The sequence below is a fragment of the Sipha flava genome, unplaced genomic scaffold (genome assembly GCF_003268045.1).
Source record: "Sipha flava isolate LNK unplaced genomic scaffold, YSA_version1 307_pilon_pilon, whole genome shotgun sequence".
In the NCBI taxonomy this organism is placed as follows: Eukaryota; Metazoa; Arthropoda; class Insecta; order Hemiptera; family Aphididae; genus Sipha; species Sipha flava.
Genome location: NW_020272984.1, coordinates 1,079,299 through 1,098,862, shown reverse-complemented (window position 1 = coordinate 1,098,862; position 19,564 = coordinate 1,079,299). Strand labels below are relative to the sequence as shown.

Sequence of the window (19,564 nt, the reverse complement as noted above, 5' to 3'; positions counted from 1 at the left end):
TGCTGCTATTCGGTTTTTTTATTTCCTTTTCTCGACCAGCCACCTATCCCTCCCCATAAAAGCCTCCACCGACTGTGGCACTCGATGAGGTCGTTACAATGTATAATATTTTCATCCCTCCTCTCCCCACCGGAACGGTATAATTTCCAACGGTTTTAATAACTCGCGTGTACTGTACACACACAAATGCATTGACACACACTGCAGGTAATATTTATTACACTCAATAAATGCATATTTTGACTTCTATTCTTTTTTTTTTAACCCAATAACGGTTTTTGGATGCGAGTAAAACGCGGTTTCCGTGACCAAAAGTTCCTATCCAATGCGGTGCAAGGAAATGTACGTTCTAGATAATTTTTTTGTTTTTTAATCGTTCGTTATAATTATTTACCATCTGTACTAAGGTGCACAATACTTAAGTAATGTTTTTAGCTATATAATGTAAAAAAATGATGAAAATCTTGAAATCACTTCACATTGGGAACGTCTGATCACGAGTGCTTAACATAATAGAGGTATGCACCAAATATTGGGTAGGTCTCTTGGCCATTTGCGTTTGAGACATCTTACTGGGTTTCCTGGAAGGTAGTTGGAGTTAGATTGAGCGATGAGACTGTTGGGGGATGTTCCGTTTTGAAGTGAAGACGAGTGTAGAATGTGGCAGCTGTTTGATTGATGATAGCGATTTTTAGCTTTTTTTAGATAAATGTTAATCTTTTCTTTAAAATTGAAATTAATTTGACTTTCGCTTGTGATAATTAACAATAATATTGGTTTATAACTCGTGAAAATTCAAAATATAATTAATATTTTTAGAACTCGAATGAAACGGTTCTTTTTGTTTTAAAATAAGTAAATAATAGTTAAAGCAACACCTTTAAGACTTAACATTTTAGAGTATAAAAAGTAAACGATTAGTGTGAAACTAGTCTTATTATAAAGTATTTTTTTATAAATGTAATTTCTAATAAATACATTTGTGATCGTAAAAATATTATATGCTTTCAATTTTTTTCTAATTATTTATTTAATTTATTTAATCCAACTTAATGTTTTTACCGATAATATGCAAAGTTGAGTTTATAATTACGAGTATAATGGATAAAAAATAATTTAATCGAATAATTAGTTTCATAGTCAGAGACTGATATTGATCTAGATATGTTTTTAAAAATATTTTTGTTATTTGTGTGGAGTGCAAAAATATTCAAATAAAAATGTATTTGTTTAAATTTGTATGCCTTAAACATACTCAATTTTTGCTTTGACCGAATTAAATATTCCGGAAGATATGCAGAAGTCGTTAACATTTGGATCCTAATGAATCACAATAATTATATTAATATATTGGTCGTATCTCATATATCGTGGCGACGGTGGCGTGTGCATATGCGCGATGCAATTAATGGCGCGTGGTTAACATTTCATCCTTCATACATACCTTATTACAATGATATCTCCATAACGAAGGTAAGTTATAAATATAAAGTATGCTCTTCTATAGCACAATGCGCATGTTAAATGTTAGTGTATTACAACAATCCCGTTTTAAATACAATGTTTACGCAAAAAATGCCCCGCGGTCCTCCACTAAATATCTATTCCGAATATACCTGCATATAGTATATATAATAAATTTTCCCTGTCATAAATGTGTGCACTATATACGCATAACATAACACTGCATTTCCTTAAGGATCTTCACGCACGAAAGGTTTGTATGTATATATATATATTCAGCGATATATCAATTAACCTACCCATAAATTTACCTTCATAATGCACTCCAAACTCTCCACAATACAATGTATCCAATACGCATTTCTGGTTCAAGAATTAGTTAAAAGTCTTTATTAATAAAAATGAAGAATAATTTAATACATATATTATAACGGCAATCGTGGAAATAGTTCGTATACCGTTTGCTACATTATTATTATCGTGTCATAAATTAACCTCGGAAAATTGTACAGTATATGTTTCGACAACCTTAAAAGTATTTACAATATACGATTCACTACGTACTAATTAATAATATGTAGATATAATTTTGTAGAAATATTATTTTATGTAGACATATAATTGCGATGTAAACATTTAGTAATTAAGTCTTTGAGATAATTTATGTATCTTCATCGACTCGATTAAATTCTTTTATTCAGTGAACCGTAATTAACGCGTTACAGTTATAATAATATTGTTAGAATATATCATTAAATTCTAATAATCTGTAGTACCTATACTATAAACACTATCTTTAGGTATAATTTCGGTTTTTAATCAGAGTAAGATTTATTAAAACTTGATGCATATATTTTACACACCTATTGGTACAATATACAAAATTTAGTTTTAATTAAATAAATCTATCTACATATGAGTTATAAATTATAATTATAATATTATTCTACATTATTATTTTATAATTTATTAGAGTATATAAACATTTTAAAACGATGATTTAAATATATGAGTACATAATAGTTACAGCGAATATAAAATTTGTAAGATTCAAAATCGCATTGATTTTAAAAAACAGTTGAAGCAAATAATTTATTGTGAACTAAGAATTTTAAATTTAAATTTGAATTTACGATAATAAAGTAATATTTTCCATTTTTTTTTTTTTTTTTATGTAGATTATTTGAAATGTTGAATAATACACAGAAAACCAATATCATATTAATAATTAAAATAAAATACTTCAAATATACATTGTTTAATAAAATGTGTGTATTTTACTATTGTGCATTTAAAACCAATAATGAATGTATTAATACAAGAATATTTTCTTATGAAGTATTTATTATACAAAACTATAAAATTTGTTATAAATTTGAATTCCAGAAAACTAAGGAATGACCATATACATTATGAAATAAAAATATATTTTTTTTTATAATTTGTAATGTTATTAATTCGAATCATAGTTATCATTTAACAAATACGCTATCTAGTGTATGTGGTGAACAAATCCGGTGTATGCGGTTTTTTATTTCTTATCTGTAATCATTGCAAAATTGAATTAAAAGTAACTGGATTTATATTTTAGTCATGTGATCTTGAAAGTGGCATGGATTAGTCCACGAATACATTTGTATGTACATATGTAATGGACTATTTTATGAATTATGATACGTTTTACTTATATAATAAATTAAATATGTTATGAATAATAAACTTTTTTATATTTTACAAGATAGGTATAAATAGTTGTCAATGTTACCCTGTATTTAAATGGGGTTTTTAGATTTAATTTACACTCAGCATTTTATAAATTAATATTTATTTATAATATATTTACAAAATGTCTCCAAATAATCACTCTATCATGACTATAATTGTAATTTTTAGAAACATTTCGTACAATTATAGCAGATAAGTTAAAATATTGAAAATATTTCTTAAGTATTGTAAATTATATCGTTTCCAAAATACTTAATATTTACATGTAAATTTACTAAATAATAATGAATAATATTAGGTTTCTACTTTTAGTTTATTGCTTCATAATTGTAGGTCTCCGCAAATATTTTTTCCAGAGAGAAGAATAAATAAATAAAAAATGTGAATTTTGTTTCATAACTTAAAAAGTTAATGTTTAATTTTCTATAGGTTTTTTGTATATCATAAGGGTTTTCTATTTTATGATTATTGTGTTTATTATTTATTATAAATTTAAGATCATAGATGTTTACATAATGAAAACAATAACAATTTAAAACCAAATATATTTTGATGTATAACTTAATTTTTTTTTATCTTCAATTATTGAAACCGAAGATGCCTTGAATCTTTATTCACCTTCTCCGCGAGTCTCTATGTTATTTTAATATAACTTATTTTAATTTAAATTAGTGTTTCTCAACCAATGTTCGGTTACCATAGGGCACTTAGACACCATTAGAATTTCTTACAAGTACTATCAGAGCAGTAGATCCACTAAATTTCGAGATATAGAAATATTTCTATAAAGGATAATTCAAATATACTACAGCTCAAGAGTTCTAAAATCATAGAATTAGATATCCTTCGTCTATATAGTTAATATAAATAATAACAATTTTATCGTTATGTAGAAATATTACGTGCAGATAATAGGTATAACGTATTCGTGGGATTATGAAAATTTTTTATTTTGCTATTGTTGTACTGTTGTGGGAGGTGCCTATATGTAGGAGGTACCTTCCAATATATTTATGTACTTATATAATGGTTTAGGACGAGTAATAATTGTACGTCATGTCATTAAATTTGGTGGTGCTTCTTGATCTGCCGTTGATAAGCAGAAACTGTCTCTATACTTTTATTTTTTTACAGTGGGAACATGCGTTAGCTTAATACACCTATGTTTAATTCATGTGCTTAATTATGATAATATCGGTGTGGCGGGGGCGGCAGCTGCTGACGACGCGCGTGCCCCCGAGGAAGAAACCGGTTCGAACATTGCATTTGTATTTTGCGGTATAAATTAGTTGTTTTAACTGAAATATTACGGTGATCCTTTAATGATAAAAAACATAAAAAAAAGTACACAACCTAAGACCTGGTGAAAAATAACGACCAAAATTAGTGAATTTATAAGTGAACCCAACGGAAAATATTTATTTAAGAAATAAAAACCTATTATTTTTGTAAGAGATATTTTTTTTTAATACATTATATTAAATATCATACTTGTGAGTTTATGACTATCGTAATTCGTAAATAACTACTTTTGCATAACTATAAAATTAAAACGATTATAGACGTGATATTTGTATTTCGTAGATCGAAAAAATTCAAAAAATGCTACTCATTCTACTCTTTACAATTTGATAAGCCTCATATATATTGATATTTATTACTGTTAATTAAACTATTATTACCAAATACAATTTTTTTTTTTTTGTATTACACTTCATATATTTCTTAGTTATTTATAATATAGATATTTAATGTTTTTATATTAATAAACACCTAAAAATATAATATACTTAATTTATGAAATAAAAATTCTGTCTAGTGTACTGAAAATAAAATATTATTTATGTAATTATTCAATTTATACATTTTAGTGAATAAAATAGAATAAAAAATATGTATTTCAATTATTTAATTGAATATTACTAACCTTCTTTACCATACCTATTTATTTAATTTACAACAGATCGTCTGTCAACATCCGTGACGTATCATTGTTCACATAACCTAGTCGTAAGCATACGTATTGGTGGTTACAGATAATAAAGGAGGGGTGCGTTTAATGCGCGAATAGTTGACTTGTTATTTATGTGTTATTATTTATTTTTACTATACGCTCTAGTGGATTTAAAAAGGGATGCTTATACTAAAATTGCCATATGGCCAGCTCAAATAGGTATACATGCTTATTAAAACATTAACTACCATAGCGTTGATATATTTTGGAGTATTACCGACCTTTATAGTTTATTATATACCACATATATGTGTCTAAAAAAATAAAATCATCCTATTATATCGTTACGTTTATTAGGCTGGTTATAATATCCAATTTCAACACGTCATCGTCCAACTGACACAGTGAAATCAATTATTTACCGGACTCGTTAAAAATTGTCTATCCTTTGATGTTTGAAGCGCACTCTAAAAAACAATTCGTCAATACATTTATCTATTTGGTTTGAGAATATTAACTAATAAATTGTAAATTACTACAATCATTTGACTTTTTAGGACTATATAATAGTATTACAGATAGTAGAATACACTGGAGATTAATGCAACAAGTACGTACTATACATTTAGTAGCTGTAGTGGTGGTTAAATGATTTTGTCATAGGAGGTACGTGGTTTATTTTCAAATATAATAAAAAATTTAAATATAAGTATAATGTGCAATTAGAAGACCAATTTATTAATTAAAAATAAACTTTAAACTATCGAATAAATTTTTTGTTTATTATTTTTGAAAGTTTGTACAGCACTTCATTGATGGTTTTATGTATAATCCTGCCATGAACAACCATAGTAATTAAGTAATTTAGATGATTCTAGTATAATACAAAATAGTTATATTATTTAAATATAAACTTTTAAATAACATTTCAAACATACTTTTAACTGAACTATAAAAAAATGAGCAAAACCTAAAAATTTAAAGCATAAAAAAGAAATGTAATATGTACGCACTTTTAATTTAACGCTTATTAATTATTCCAACTGAATGTTTAAATATTTTTATCCACCTTAAAATATCTATATATATATAAAAATGGAGCTAAAAATGTATAACATTTCATCAATTGAAAACGGCTGGGCCAATTTGGCTCAAATTTTTATTTATTTTTCGTAATTGCCAGAAGAAGGTTTTCACGAAAAAAATTGTTGGAAAAATGCTATTGTTTAATAAATCGTAGTTTAATAATTTTTGACCCGGTCAATAACTGCGCATTGAAAATGAATTATTAAATGAAACTATTAAAATCTATTAAAAACTATTTAAAAACTATTAATTTTATTTTTTATATTAAATGACGGGTATTGCGTAAATATTAAACAAGATCCCGCAACAGGTACCAATACAAACAAGAATGTTCGTTCGAAGGATTATTATGCATATCGGTTGATGATTAGATGCGATCAAGACAACGTTATTCTACGATGTCGTGAGTTTCGTCAACAATTCATGGTCGAAATGTATGTAAAGATAGAGAGCGAACGATTTCGATATTCGCGATTCAATCAAAAAAAAGCTGTGTGCGGAAGATTCTCAAAGCAATTGTTAGATATCGGTGATGGGAAAGTTACTGAAGATGAAAGTCATACAAATCTATTGATATAGTTTGCGATACTACCGAAGCTGTAAATTATCCAACAGAGTTTTTAAGCTCATTGGATTTACCAGGCAAGCCACCGCATAATTTACAACTGAACGTTGGATCTCCGGTTATTTTGCTTCATAATTTGAACCCACCACGATTGTGAAACGGCACGCGATTAGTCATTAAAAAATGAATGAAAATAGTTATCGAAGCCATTTAAAATGACAAATTGTAAAAATCAATTGTACATTTTATATATTATTAAAAAAATATTAAGTTGTGTATTATTAGGTATTATTTATATTATATATAAATATATATATATATAGTAATATAAATAATTACACTATGTATTTAACTTAATTGTTTGTGTAATATTTATTTTAAATAAGGCACTATTAAAAATTTATAATATTTTGCATTATTTATAAACACTTTTTTTTCAAACTCGTATTCAGGATCGATTTTCAGGAGGGAGGATATAACATGACATTTTTGGAGGCCCTTCTGAAAAATTGAATTTGCAGAATTTAAGTACTTATCCAAAACTGAATACAGCATATTTACATCTATTGACTTCCATAGAGTTTCTTAAATATGTTAGGTAAGATATGATAGGTACGAGATATATAGAAAATATAGGTATTTTACATTCAAAATGTAAATTAATGTAAATCGAGGCAGGAGTTCTACAAACTAACATCATAGATCATTATCCTACAATTTTGTCTATTGAAAATAAAAAGATAGAAACAATTACTAAAAATAGTATCATAATAATAAATTACATATAATTAAATGAATTCTTTATAAGCGAAAAATAGGTTGAAATATATATTTGTAATGACGTAAATAAATGCGTTAATATTTTCCTTGATAAAATAATGCACTATGAAGAATTATTTATGAATGTTAAAATATAATATTCAAAAAACGAACGACTACAAAAGTGGATAATTGCAGGCTTACTATGTTCTGTACACCGTTAACAGGAACTATCACTAAAAGTTAGTAAGCATCCAAATAATAGCTCCTTATTATAAGAAATACAAAAAAAAATTGACAACGATATTAAAAGCTGCAAAAAATAATTATTTTAAAAATAAATTTAACCCTTTCATTACCCATGTACATTACAATAGACATGACTTTATAATTGTATTTTCTATTTACTGGGTACTGATATTGATATTGTTTAATATTGATAGTAATTTATAAATTCTGTAGAATACGATAAAAATATTTTCATTCCGTTGACTATTATCAATTAATAATTATATAAAAAAAACATCGTGCACTGCAGCATGTATAAATTATTGGAATATTTTCTCATTTGATTACTAAATTATTGTTGGCGGTAGTGCGTATTTTTTTCTAGATCATAAATGTTATCATGAATATAATTCCGCCAAAAGAGTTTATCTTTATCACTTCTTTTGTTAGTTATACGTGGAAATACTTATGTTCATTGTAATGGGCACTGATAGTTCCTGATACTCAACGACATAGGCGCAACTAGAGCCCAAATATTGGGGGTGCTGAAATTACAAAGCTCACACTAACCCGTGAGGGGCTACGCCAACACTCCCTCCCTCCCTCCCAAGTACCTTATCTCAATTTATTCATTAAATGTATAATAATAACACACATATTATAATTACACATATACATAATTTATAAATATTAACAAGCATAAATTGTAACATACCTATTTATTTCATTATATTATTTTATTTAGGTCATAGAGCACTAAGAAATATACAAATTAAAAAAATATTATAAAATATACAACATATAATATTTATATTGGTATTATCTTGCGATGACTAGTGGAATATTTTTCAAGTAATTCTGACTATGTAATTAACTAATAGTCATGAACAATTCATCTTTCTGATAAAAGCATCAACTAAAAATAAGTATATGAAATAAGAAAAACACAATTTTTCAATTATTAATTTTTTAACTGGGGATGCTATAGCATCCCCAAGTACACTCAAGTTGCGCCAATGCTCAACGACCGTTCTCGGTGGCTCGACACACATTGCTTGGTATTAAAAATCAAAAACAATAAAAACAATAGACATAATTTTATTAATTATTTTACATATTATGTGTCATTATGAAAAATATATTTCTGTTTACAGTGGGAAACGTAGGTACTTTTGTTTGAAATTATTATTTTATTACATTATTATTCCAATCACAAAGTGTTTATATTTCGACGATATATGACCGAATATGAGCTGTTGTGTTGTGTTGTTTGTGTTATGATTTTATTATGGCACTAAACGAAAACCAAATTTTAAACCTCTTGGGAAACGGAAAAATTACCAATTCGAATACTTTCTCCATTGCATCCAAAGATAAAGTAGAAGATTACTGAAAATGAATATTTAGCATTGGCAGAGGCAGATATTTTCAATAAACCTGAAAATATACATAAGAAAACCTAAAAGCGGGAGGCCGGGGTCTCTGAAAATTAAATATTGGGACAGTGAAATGCGCACGATTCTGTAGATTCTCGTTTATCAATACCTATCCAATTATTTATTTATTTGACACGGGGATGTGCCCAATTTACAATTAATATTTAATACAATAATTATAATACTAGTGTAATATACAGTGGAAAAATATTTGGTTGGTTTTTAAGAGAGTGATTTTAACCAAATTATAAGAGTTTCAGCCTACAAAAACTGTAAGCTGTGATAAATTTGGGCATTATCCGGAGTATGATAAAAAGAAAGAAGTAACTCGATATAAAAAACCAAAGTGTAAAGGGAAAACACAGGTCTTATGCACTGAGTGCAACATACATTTATGTATTACAAAAACAAATAACTGTTTTTCTGATAACCATTGTAATAAATAAACATATACTTTTTTTAATTACCTAATAATCTATTATGATTAAAAAAATTTTTTTTGTCTATTTAATTAATATTTTATATTATTATTATATGTACCTATACGTAATTTTAAAGTCATATTTAATTAATTTAAATGTTGGATATGTATAAGTACTAGACTTATTATAGAACGCACAGTATGCTATTTTTTTGCTAATAATGTCGATAATAAATAAAAGAAAAATTAGTTTATTTAATCATCTATATTCCATATTAATATTGTAGTATAATCATTCCATATAATCATATTTTCAGGAGTAGCTCCTTTGTTACTTCTAGGTCCAAAATCTATGACTAACTTTTGCATGGTTTTTCACTGAACACGTTAAAGTTTTCAGTTGCCAATGTTATCATTGAATTTTACTTTTAAAAGACCGTGCGATTGCCCCTAAGGTACAGTCTCTCTTACGTGAATATGATAATAAAACCTGTTCGGCTACCTAGACTGTCTAACGCTCTATAGTCTGGAGTCCTAAATGATATAATACTATTGGTCATCCTGATATATCTGGACAGTGATTTCAACCTGATACGATAGTGTACAGACTGTTAAAGTACAGCACAACACACATTGCAAACATTTCCAAAGAGGTCTCGGTCTGTGACTATGTTGAAGGATATTAGATAATAATATCGTCTATTTTTCGTCGCTCCTCTGCTTCCGAACTTGATAATATCTCCACCCTCATGCTAAAAAACCTACCTCCTAACGCACTTGAAGTTCTACTTCGTATCTTAAATAATATTCTTTCTACTCAATGTCTTTATCCTGGTCTTCTTACCGCGTTATTCCTATACTTAAATTCAACTTTTTCACTTCTTTTCGTCCTATCACCTTATCGTTTGCTTTATCTAAAATTTTCGAACATATACTCAAAACGCGCCTGAGTGGTGGCTTGAATCAAAAGAAATTTTATCTAATAATTTGTTTGCCTTCCGCAAAGGTAAGGGTACACTCAATTGTCTCTCGGTTTTCTCTGGTCATATTTACCGTGCCTTCAATGAAAAAAAATGTTTGGTAGCCACCTTTATTGATATTCGGGGTGCGTTCGATTCTATTCATATTCCTACTCTAATTTCTCATCTTTCCTCTTTAGAAATTCCACCTGCTTTTTGCAATTTAATCCGTTCTCTTTTCTCCTGTCGTTCTCTCTCTTTCTCCTCTTCTTTTGGTTCTTACAATACTCGATCTACTTTTATCGGTCTACCGCAAGGTAGCTGTCTAAGTCCTATTCTTTTTAATATCTACATGAATTTTATCGCCAAAAATCTCTCTTCATGAGATTATCTGTTTCTCATTTACGCTGATGACATTGTAATATTCTCAACTAATAAATCACTTAATCTCGCTATTGAGGAATTAAACATTGCTCTTAATGATCTCAATTACTTTCTCAACCGTTCTTTCTTTACAATCGCTCCTGAAAAATGCAAATCTGTTATTTTTACTCGCCATCGTTATCTTCATCCTCCCAATGTTTTCTTGACAATACTTTCATTCCTTTTGTTCCTGATGTCACCTACCTCGGATTAACTTTGGATCCTAAACTTCGTTGGGCTCCCCATATAGCCTCACTATCAAAATTCCTTGCTAAATTGTCTAATTTCCTCAGATCCGTTGCTGGCACCTGATGGAGATAACATCCTTCTTCATTACTTTCAGTTTATGTTTCTATTATCCGATCAAAAATCGACTATGGATGTTTTCTTTTTGGATCAGCGTCATTCTCCGTCTTTAATAAACTCAATAAACTTCAATCATCATGTCTCAGAACGATTATGGGTTATCTCAGATCCACTCCTATTCCTGCTATTGAAGTTGAAACTGTCTGTCCTCCATTCAATATCAGATGTTGTTGGTTAGCTGGAAAGTTCCTCCTAAAATCCTTTTCTAATTCCAATTCTACAATTTTTGATACATTTTTCTCCCTATTTCTTAACTGGCGATACGTTAAAAAATCTCTTCCTGTTCTTTCACTCACTACCAATTCGTTATCCTCCTTTCCCGAGTATATTCTCAACTTAAATTTACTCCCTTGCTTTGATCTTCCTTATGAATCTCTTCTATATTTACCCTCCATTAGTATTGATCCTTGCTTCCTAGGTCTCTCCTCTGATACATTCAAATCTCTCCCCCTTCCACTGTTAACAACCTTTTTCTCGATTACATTAATGATAATTTTCCTCTATTCATTTTAGTTTATACTGATGGTTCAGTTTCTCCTCTTTCTGTTGGCAATTCCTTTGCGATCCCAAAATTATCTATTTCCTTTTCTAACAATCCCCCCCCCCCCAATTCTTCATAATTTTCTGCCGAACGTTTCGCTATCATTGAAGCCCTCACACTCATCTCTTCCTTACCTCCCAACAGATTTTTAATTGTAATTGACTCAATGTCAAGTATTCAATCGTTAGTTAGTTATCCTTTCAATCCCTGCTTTTTTCCTATTATTCTCCACATTAAAAATATTCTTTTCTCTCTCAATCAAGCTAACATCACTATTAAATTCCTCTGGGCTCCCAGCCACTCTGACATCCTCGGCAACAAGATCGCAGACAACTTAGCTAGGTCCACTTCTACCATCTTTCTGCCCTCTCCTTGTAAAATCCCTTCTTCTGAATTCATCCCAAGTCTGCGACATCATATCAATTATCTTTGGTCTTCCTATTGGAATAGTCTTCCGGCCAATTTCGCCTTAAATTATAAAAGTGTTGTTCTCATCATTTTAAAAAAAACCTGGTTCTCTAATCTAAATTTATCCAGGTCTTCGATTATACAATTTAGCCGCTTACGGGTCGGTCATTATCTACTTCCTTTTCATTCCTATAAACTCTCTCTAAATGATTTCCCTTACTATACTAAATACTCTGAAGAGATAATTTGCGACCTCTCCCATATCATCTTTAGCTGCCCCTCATTATTCACTAATCATTTAACTCTTTTTAAATTTTTAAAATCTCAAAACATCCAACTAACTCTACCTTCTATTCTTAATCTCAATTCTGAAATTGTTATCATCCAAATATTATCCTACATCCGTGAGACTGGTCTATCCGTTTAATTATATCTATTATTTCATATGTAAAATATAAATGTAATTGTAAATATAAATGTAAATGTTGAAATGAATTGAAAAATCACAAATTTTCAATAAAAAAAAAAAAAATAATAATAATAATTAAAAAAAACGTCTATTTTTATAGTTAAAAAATTGACTGTTATATTTAAACACAAAATTAATATTAATTATTAAAATCATAAAAAGTATTTGTAAATTTAAAGATCTAGATTGTAAGCTTGATTAGTTAACTAGTTAACTACTTTCCAATAGGAAAGAAAACGTGGTTATCAATGACTATACCTTTAAAAAAATTAAAGTGTTCAAGTATCTTGGAACAATGATTACTAATAACGATTGGAGTCTCGAGATAATAAGTCATATACGAAAGGCAGAGAGGGCGAATTTCGCGTTACATATATTTTTTTAAATCAAAATTATTTTCCAGAAGAACCAAGATCAGATTGTTCATGACCATAATAAGACCAATGGTAACTTATGGAAGTGAAATATGGTCCATTACTATACAGTTAGAAAAAAAGCTGGTAGTTTTTGAAAATAAAATACTCGGAAGATTTGTGGTCTAGTGTTTGATAGTGAGCTAAACAGATGGCGCAGAAGAAAAAATACTGAACTGAGAGAAATCACTGAAGTTCCGTTGTTAACAAGCCACATTATGTGTCAAATACTCAGATGGTTTGGTCATGCTATGCAGAAAACAGAAACCACTAGTGCGAGAGCAGCAACTGAATGGCAATCGACGGGGAAAAGACTAAAAGGAAGACCAAGAATGCGATGGATTAGGAAAATAGAGTCCAGGTCGTAATTATTGAAGAACGGTGACGGTGACAGCCAAAATTTTTAAAGCATTGTAAAGCTAAGAGAGAGAGAGAGAGAGAGATTGTAAGCTGTATTAGTATAGTAATAGCATAATATAATAATAATAAAAAAAAACTGTATAGTAATAGCTATAACCAGCTGTTTTGTACTTATTTTAAAACAAGATATGTTAAATAACAGAAGGGGCACAGCCCTCCTAAATTATTCTAGAGAGGGGGAATAACCCCTTGCCCCCCAGTTTATTCCTATGTTAATATAAATATAGAAAATACTATAAAACAACTATTAAACTTAACTATATAATATGTCATTTCATCATTTAATAAAAAAAATAAAATAATAATAATGTATGTAATATGTCCTTCACATTTTTACTAAATTAAAGAAGGAGAATTTTAAGGGGCTGACATTTTTGAACCTGAAATTTTAAATTTAGTATAAGAAGATGTAAAGAGAAAATCATGAGTAAATTAAGTTAATCCGGGTTACTCCAACACTGATGGATGAAATTTACTTTCAATAATCTATTATTTATTATGTTATTATATTTATTATTATTTTTTATAGCTATCATACTCTGGACCGTTTCAAGCACAGAATTTGTCACTGTTGAAAATAAATATTTAAATATATGTATACACATATGTGGCTTGGTACAACAAAAGGAAAATGGCTCTTTTGATGTAATTTAGATAATTGGGCTAATCTTATTGTAGTGAAACACATAATGAGTCTTTCAATAAAAAAAACCCCATTTTAATTAAGTAACTATTATTATAGTTTACAACATACAATTTCAAAATTGGCCAATTTAATTTTTTTTATTCCTTAAATTTGTCTTAAGATGACATTGGCCCTTCTTGCACATATATATGTATATGCTGTGAAAGAGTCGAAGGACAATTCGTGTTAATTAGAAGAATATTATAAATGTGATAGTCAACAAAGATGGAAACTAGTAAGGACTAATGGGTAATATTAAAATATTTTGTATTAACCATGAATAATAATATTTCATTATATCTTCTAGTAAATATGTAAAAAAATAACCGAATCTTAGGAGCAAATTAGCAGTTCAAGTTGGTAGACAAGATAACATATATAGTAAATGTTTATTTTTAAAAAGCACTTAATAAGGTATCTAATAATAATGTAAGTATAACAAATTAACAAAAATAAATTTATTTTTATTTATGTGGTCACACTTATATATCACAGATAAATTAGATAACATTTATCTTTTATCATCACTTAACTTGTTTTTAGTCAGGGTTTGATTTCATTTTTTTCATTTTAATTTTGTTAATGGCGGATCTCACCAACTTAAATTAAATCTTAATTATGGGCATTGAGAAATCTAGTATGCATACAATATTTATTAATCTAACTCATTTTAACAACATTTTTGTATCCATTTATAATATATTTATATATTAAGGTATAATATTTTATTTGTATTTTGTTATGTTTAGATAAAGCAAGAAATCGCCGAGCATTTCAAAAATGGAGAAAAGATTAGTTAATTTCTCATACAGAATAAATCAAATGAATATATGTGTTTTAAAACATGTTTTAAATATAATTTAATAACAATTTGAGTATATTGAGCAAGAGCAGATCTAGAAATATGAAATGGGGGGGGGAGGGCTAATTTGTAATTACAGAAAGACAAAGAATATAATTCTAACAAATACATATGTATATTAATTATAATACATTTTAAAAAGATAAAATATAAGAAATTAATAAGTTCATTAGCCTTTTGCCCTATTTTCAATTAAATACATACCTATAAAGTATTTATTACACACTTACAAAATATATAACACGTCTAAAAGGGAGGAAGGCTAAAGCCTCTTAGCCTCTAATCTTACCTAATCTGACCCTCCCTTTAGATCTGCGCCTGATATTGAGCTTATACAATAACTCTTTAATACGGCAATTCATGAAGTTATGTCAAATAAATTTATGTATGGGTATATGGTTTAAAATACCATTAATCTTATTACTGATAAATAAATTATAATAGTTACTGTCTAAAGCAGCGGTTCTCAAGATATTTTTTTCGTATACCACTTGAGTATATTATCAATCTGTCACATACCACTAATGATTAAAAATAGAAACATACAAACTTTTCAAAGTTAAATACATTTATTATAAATAAAAAGACAGTCAAATTATTATTTGTTTATTAATACAAATTTATTATTGTTTTTAAATTAATATATGAATTAAATATAACATTTTTAATTTTCATTCTACCATTTTGAGAACTGCTGGTCTAGTGTCATTTACAATTAATTATTTCATTTTTTGATTAATTTTATTCTAAATATGTCATTTTAGTTTAATAATTAAATTTATGTTTATAGAAAAAACATTAGAATCTAAACGTGCTGCAAACAATCAGAAAGCTCCTGAACCTAAAACATCTGAAAATAAAACAGCATCAATTCCTTCTTTAGGTCAAAGTTTAGCAGATTTTGTAAAAAAATCAGAATCAAAGCAAGCTAAATTTGTTGAAGTTGAAAATGATGAAGAAGAGTTGGGTTATAAAAATGTTGTGAAATTGGATAACAAGGGTTTCAAAGATGAATTTAGAAAAGTATTATACTTTTATAGAAGTTGAGTAGTATATTTACTATAATAAATAAATATTTAAACTTTTTAGGTGATTAGTGCTGCTGATGTAGTTCTAGAAGTAGTTGATGCACGTGATCCATTAGGAACCAGATGTAAACAAGTAGAAGAATCGTCACAGGAATTAGGAAAAAAACTTGTTGTAGTGTTAAATAAAACAGATTTAGTACCAGCTGAAGTAGTTCGCAATTGGCTGTCTTATTTTAGAGGACGTTTAGGAATCCCAGCTTTACCATTTAAAGCTAGTACCCAACAGGCTGGTTCACGTATTGGTCACAGAAAAATGAACAAGTGTAAAAAAGATACAGAAAAAGCTATTAGCTTGTGTGTTGGTGCAGAATTAATTATGACACTTTTAGCGAACTACTGTCGTAGTGAAAAAATGAAAACTTCGATTGTAGTTGGTGTTGTAGGTAAATTAACATATTATGTAAACTGTTATTCTACATTTTTGTAGTTAATATCTTAAAATTAAAAAAGTAAATATTTGTTTTAGGGATGCCAAATGTTGGTAAAAGTAGTTTAATCAACAGTTTGAAAAGAGCAAGAGCATGTCAAGTTGGAGCTGTTCCTGGAGTTACAAAGTATAATATCTTAAGTTAATTTTTAATTACATAAGAACATTGATTACCTAGGTTAATGGGGAGGGGAGTCACATAGGTAAATAAAAATTAAGTTTAAATGAGACTTTTTATTTAACAAAGTTTAATTTAATTTTTTTACTTATTATTACATTTTATTTAATATATAATATATAATTAAATGTTGTTAAATTTTAAAATTATTAAGGTTTGACATTTGAAGTTATCAACCTTTGGTTTTTTTTAGTTTTTTCTTACTTATAATTTTTTTTGAATTCATGACATCAAGGAACTTAAAACTGTCCTGCTCGCAAAAGTTCAGGAAGATATCAACTGCTTCCATAAATCTGTGTATATAATATAGTCTACATCAGTGTTTCCTAAACTTTTTGCAATGGCGACCCATAAGCTTAATCATTTTTTGGGTACACGATCCCTTACTAAAAAAAAAAATCAAGTTAGACTTCACATTATTATACAATATAGACTTTATGTTATAGAACAGTGGTTCTCAACCTTTTTTTGTTCACGGCACATCATTATACATCACAAGTTTTCGCGGCACACTCATGCATTTGACAACAACAAATATTTTGGCTTAGATATCCAGTTGGGTTAAAACCGTACAGTTTACCTATACCTATATGTATCGTCTTATCTGCACAATTAATTGACATTTAGATTTCATAGTTTCATAAATTGGTATTTTCAAATTTTACGGCACACCTAGTCGATCTCGCAACACGGTAGTGTGTCGCGGCACACCGGTTGAGAACCACTGTTATAGAGGTATAATTTTACGGCTAAAGCAACCGTAATCGTAACCACGAGTGGCGACCCATCAAAAAAATTTCGCGACCTATGGTTTGGGAAACACTGGTCTACATATTGTTTGTTAAATTAATAATATTTATCCTCTTTAATCTACCTATAACATACTGCTTATGTGTTAACGCATAGGTGCTATACCTTTTGGTACATACACATTTTTGGAAAAATTTGGACAGATGGTTAATCAATGTTCTACTGTATTTTAAATTTAATTTAAAAAATGAAATGTGTGAAATAATGTTATAATATTTATGTTTAATAAAATATATAACTATTTATGTATTTTAAATGTTTACAGTTAATGTATTCATATAGTTATTGTCTCAACTTATGAGTTTTATTATTTTATTAATAATATTTATTTTACTTAAGAAACATGCAAGAAATTCAATTGGATAAACACATAAAATTATTGGATTGTCCCGGTGTAGTTCTAGACAAAACTTCTACTACAAATAGTGTAGCATTGAAAAATGTTGTAAGTTCCGGAAATATTGAAGATCCTATTGCTTGTGCTTCTGTAATTGTGGGACGTGTTACTAAAGATCAGGTAAACATAATAAAGTAATGATGAGCATGATTCTCTAAAAAAAATTTTTTTTATTGTTAATCCTTTATACTGTAAGATAAAATTCACGAACATTATATGTTGTATTTAATTTAAGTTTCATGTATTGAATTGTATTAAATTTAGATGCAAAAGTTATATGGAATCGGACAGTATGATTCTTGTGAACATTTCTTATATTTGAAAGCTAGAAGATTTGGTAATATTGGTCGTGGTGGTATTCCTGATATATTTACATCAGCTCGTAGTTTGGTTGAGGATTGGAATAGGTTTATTTTATAATGAATACTAATTTCTTATATTAATAGCATGTTACTGATTTAATATTTTTGTTTAGGGGTAAAATAAGGTACCATACACTTCCACCGGAGGATGAAACAATGCACTTAAGTGCTAAAATTGTTAGTGATGTAACTGATGTTTTTAATTTGGACAATGTGCAGCGAGTTGAAACAGAATTCATGGAAGAACTTGCCAAACTTCAGCCAGAATCTTCAGGTAAAGAAGTAAAAACTGATTCAATGGAGGTAGATGGCAAAACCATGGTAGTGGTTGATGATGGTGTTCAAACCAAAAAATCAGGAAAACTGCGGTGGAGAAAAAAAAAGAAACCTGAATCAATGGAAACAAAAATTGATATCCAACCGGGAGTTATAAAATTAAAAAAATTACAAAAGTTCAATGCTAAAAAACAACGTAAGACTGCAGCAAGATTGATAAAATGTCAAAATCTATTGGATAATTTTGATTTACTATAGAATGTATTTTAAAATATTAAAAAATATATTCCTATATTTTAGTTTTTATGTTTTTTATTTAATACTTTTTAAATGTTGGTGTTTTCAATTCATAATCTACTTTTCAAGAATGGATCAAATTTGTTTTTAATACATTTATTTTTGATACGAAAATTTATAAAAAATCAGACTACTTTAAACTAATGTATTTCATTATTTTTTATTTAACTTTACTTGGAGTACAACCAATGCAATTTTTTATTTACAAGTTTATGGCTTAGACTAGTCACTTTATCTCTTAATTCATTTTTAGTAATTAATATTAATACTTAGAATTTTTTTTTAACGTCTAAAATACCATAATATTTTCAACACAAAAAAAATTAAACCCTTAAACCAGGAGTCTTCAACCTGCAGCATATCTCGTCCTTCTATGAAACCCACGGTCACATTTTAGACTTAAGTTTAGCATGTACTATTATTATCAAATTTGAATAACTAAGACATCGCGATTAAAAATCGTAGAGTGCATCGTACTTGACAATAAACAAAAAAATAAAGAAAAATGTATAAGATTGAATACATTTGTGTACATTATAATATTT

The 19,564-nt window shown here is 28.2% G+C and overlaps 1 protein-coding gene across 1 annotated transcript; it reads left to right on the top strand.

Annotated features, from left to right (window-relative positions):
- The first annotated feature begins 14,865 nt into the window (after window positions 1-14,865).
- LOC112686357 (guanine nucleotide-binding protein-like 3 homolog) lies at window positions 14,866-19,024 on the top strand. The gene is made up of 8 exons (XM_025558589.1): window positions 14,866-14,959; window positions 15,072-15,113; window positions 15,975-16,207; window positions 16,274-16,655; window positions 16,739-16,826; window positions 18,027-18,204; window positions 18,349-18,491; window positions 18,560-19,024. The coding sequence occupies exons 1-8, from the start codon at window positions 14,941-14,943 to the stop codon at window positions 18,978-18,980; spliced, it is 1,506 nt and encodes a 501-aa protein (XP_025414374.1). The 5' UTR covers window positions 14,866-14,940; the 3' UTR covers window positions 18,981-19,024.
- Window positions 19,025-19,564: the final 540 nt, after the last annotated feature.

What these genes read in the sequence shown, in the direction of transcription:
- LOC112686357 (XM_025558589.1), top strand. An exon ending in GACGTGTTACTAAAGATCAG is followed by an intron (nt 18,205 to 18,348) that starts GTAAACATAATA and finishes TATTAAATTTAG; the next exon opens with ATGCAAAAGTTATATGGAAT. An exon ending in TTGGTTGAGGATTGGAATAG is followed by an intron (nt 18,492 to 18,559) that starts GTTTATTTTATA and finishes ATTTTTGTTTAG; the next exon opens with GGGTAAAATAAGGTACCATA.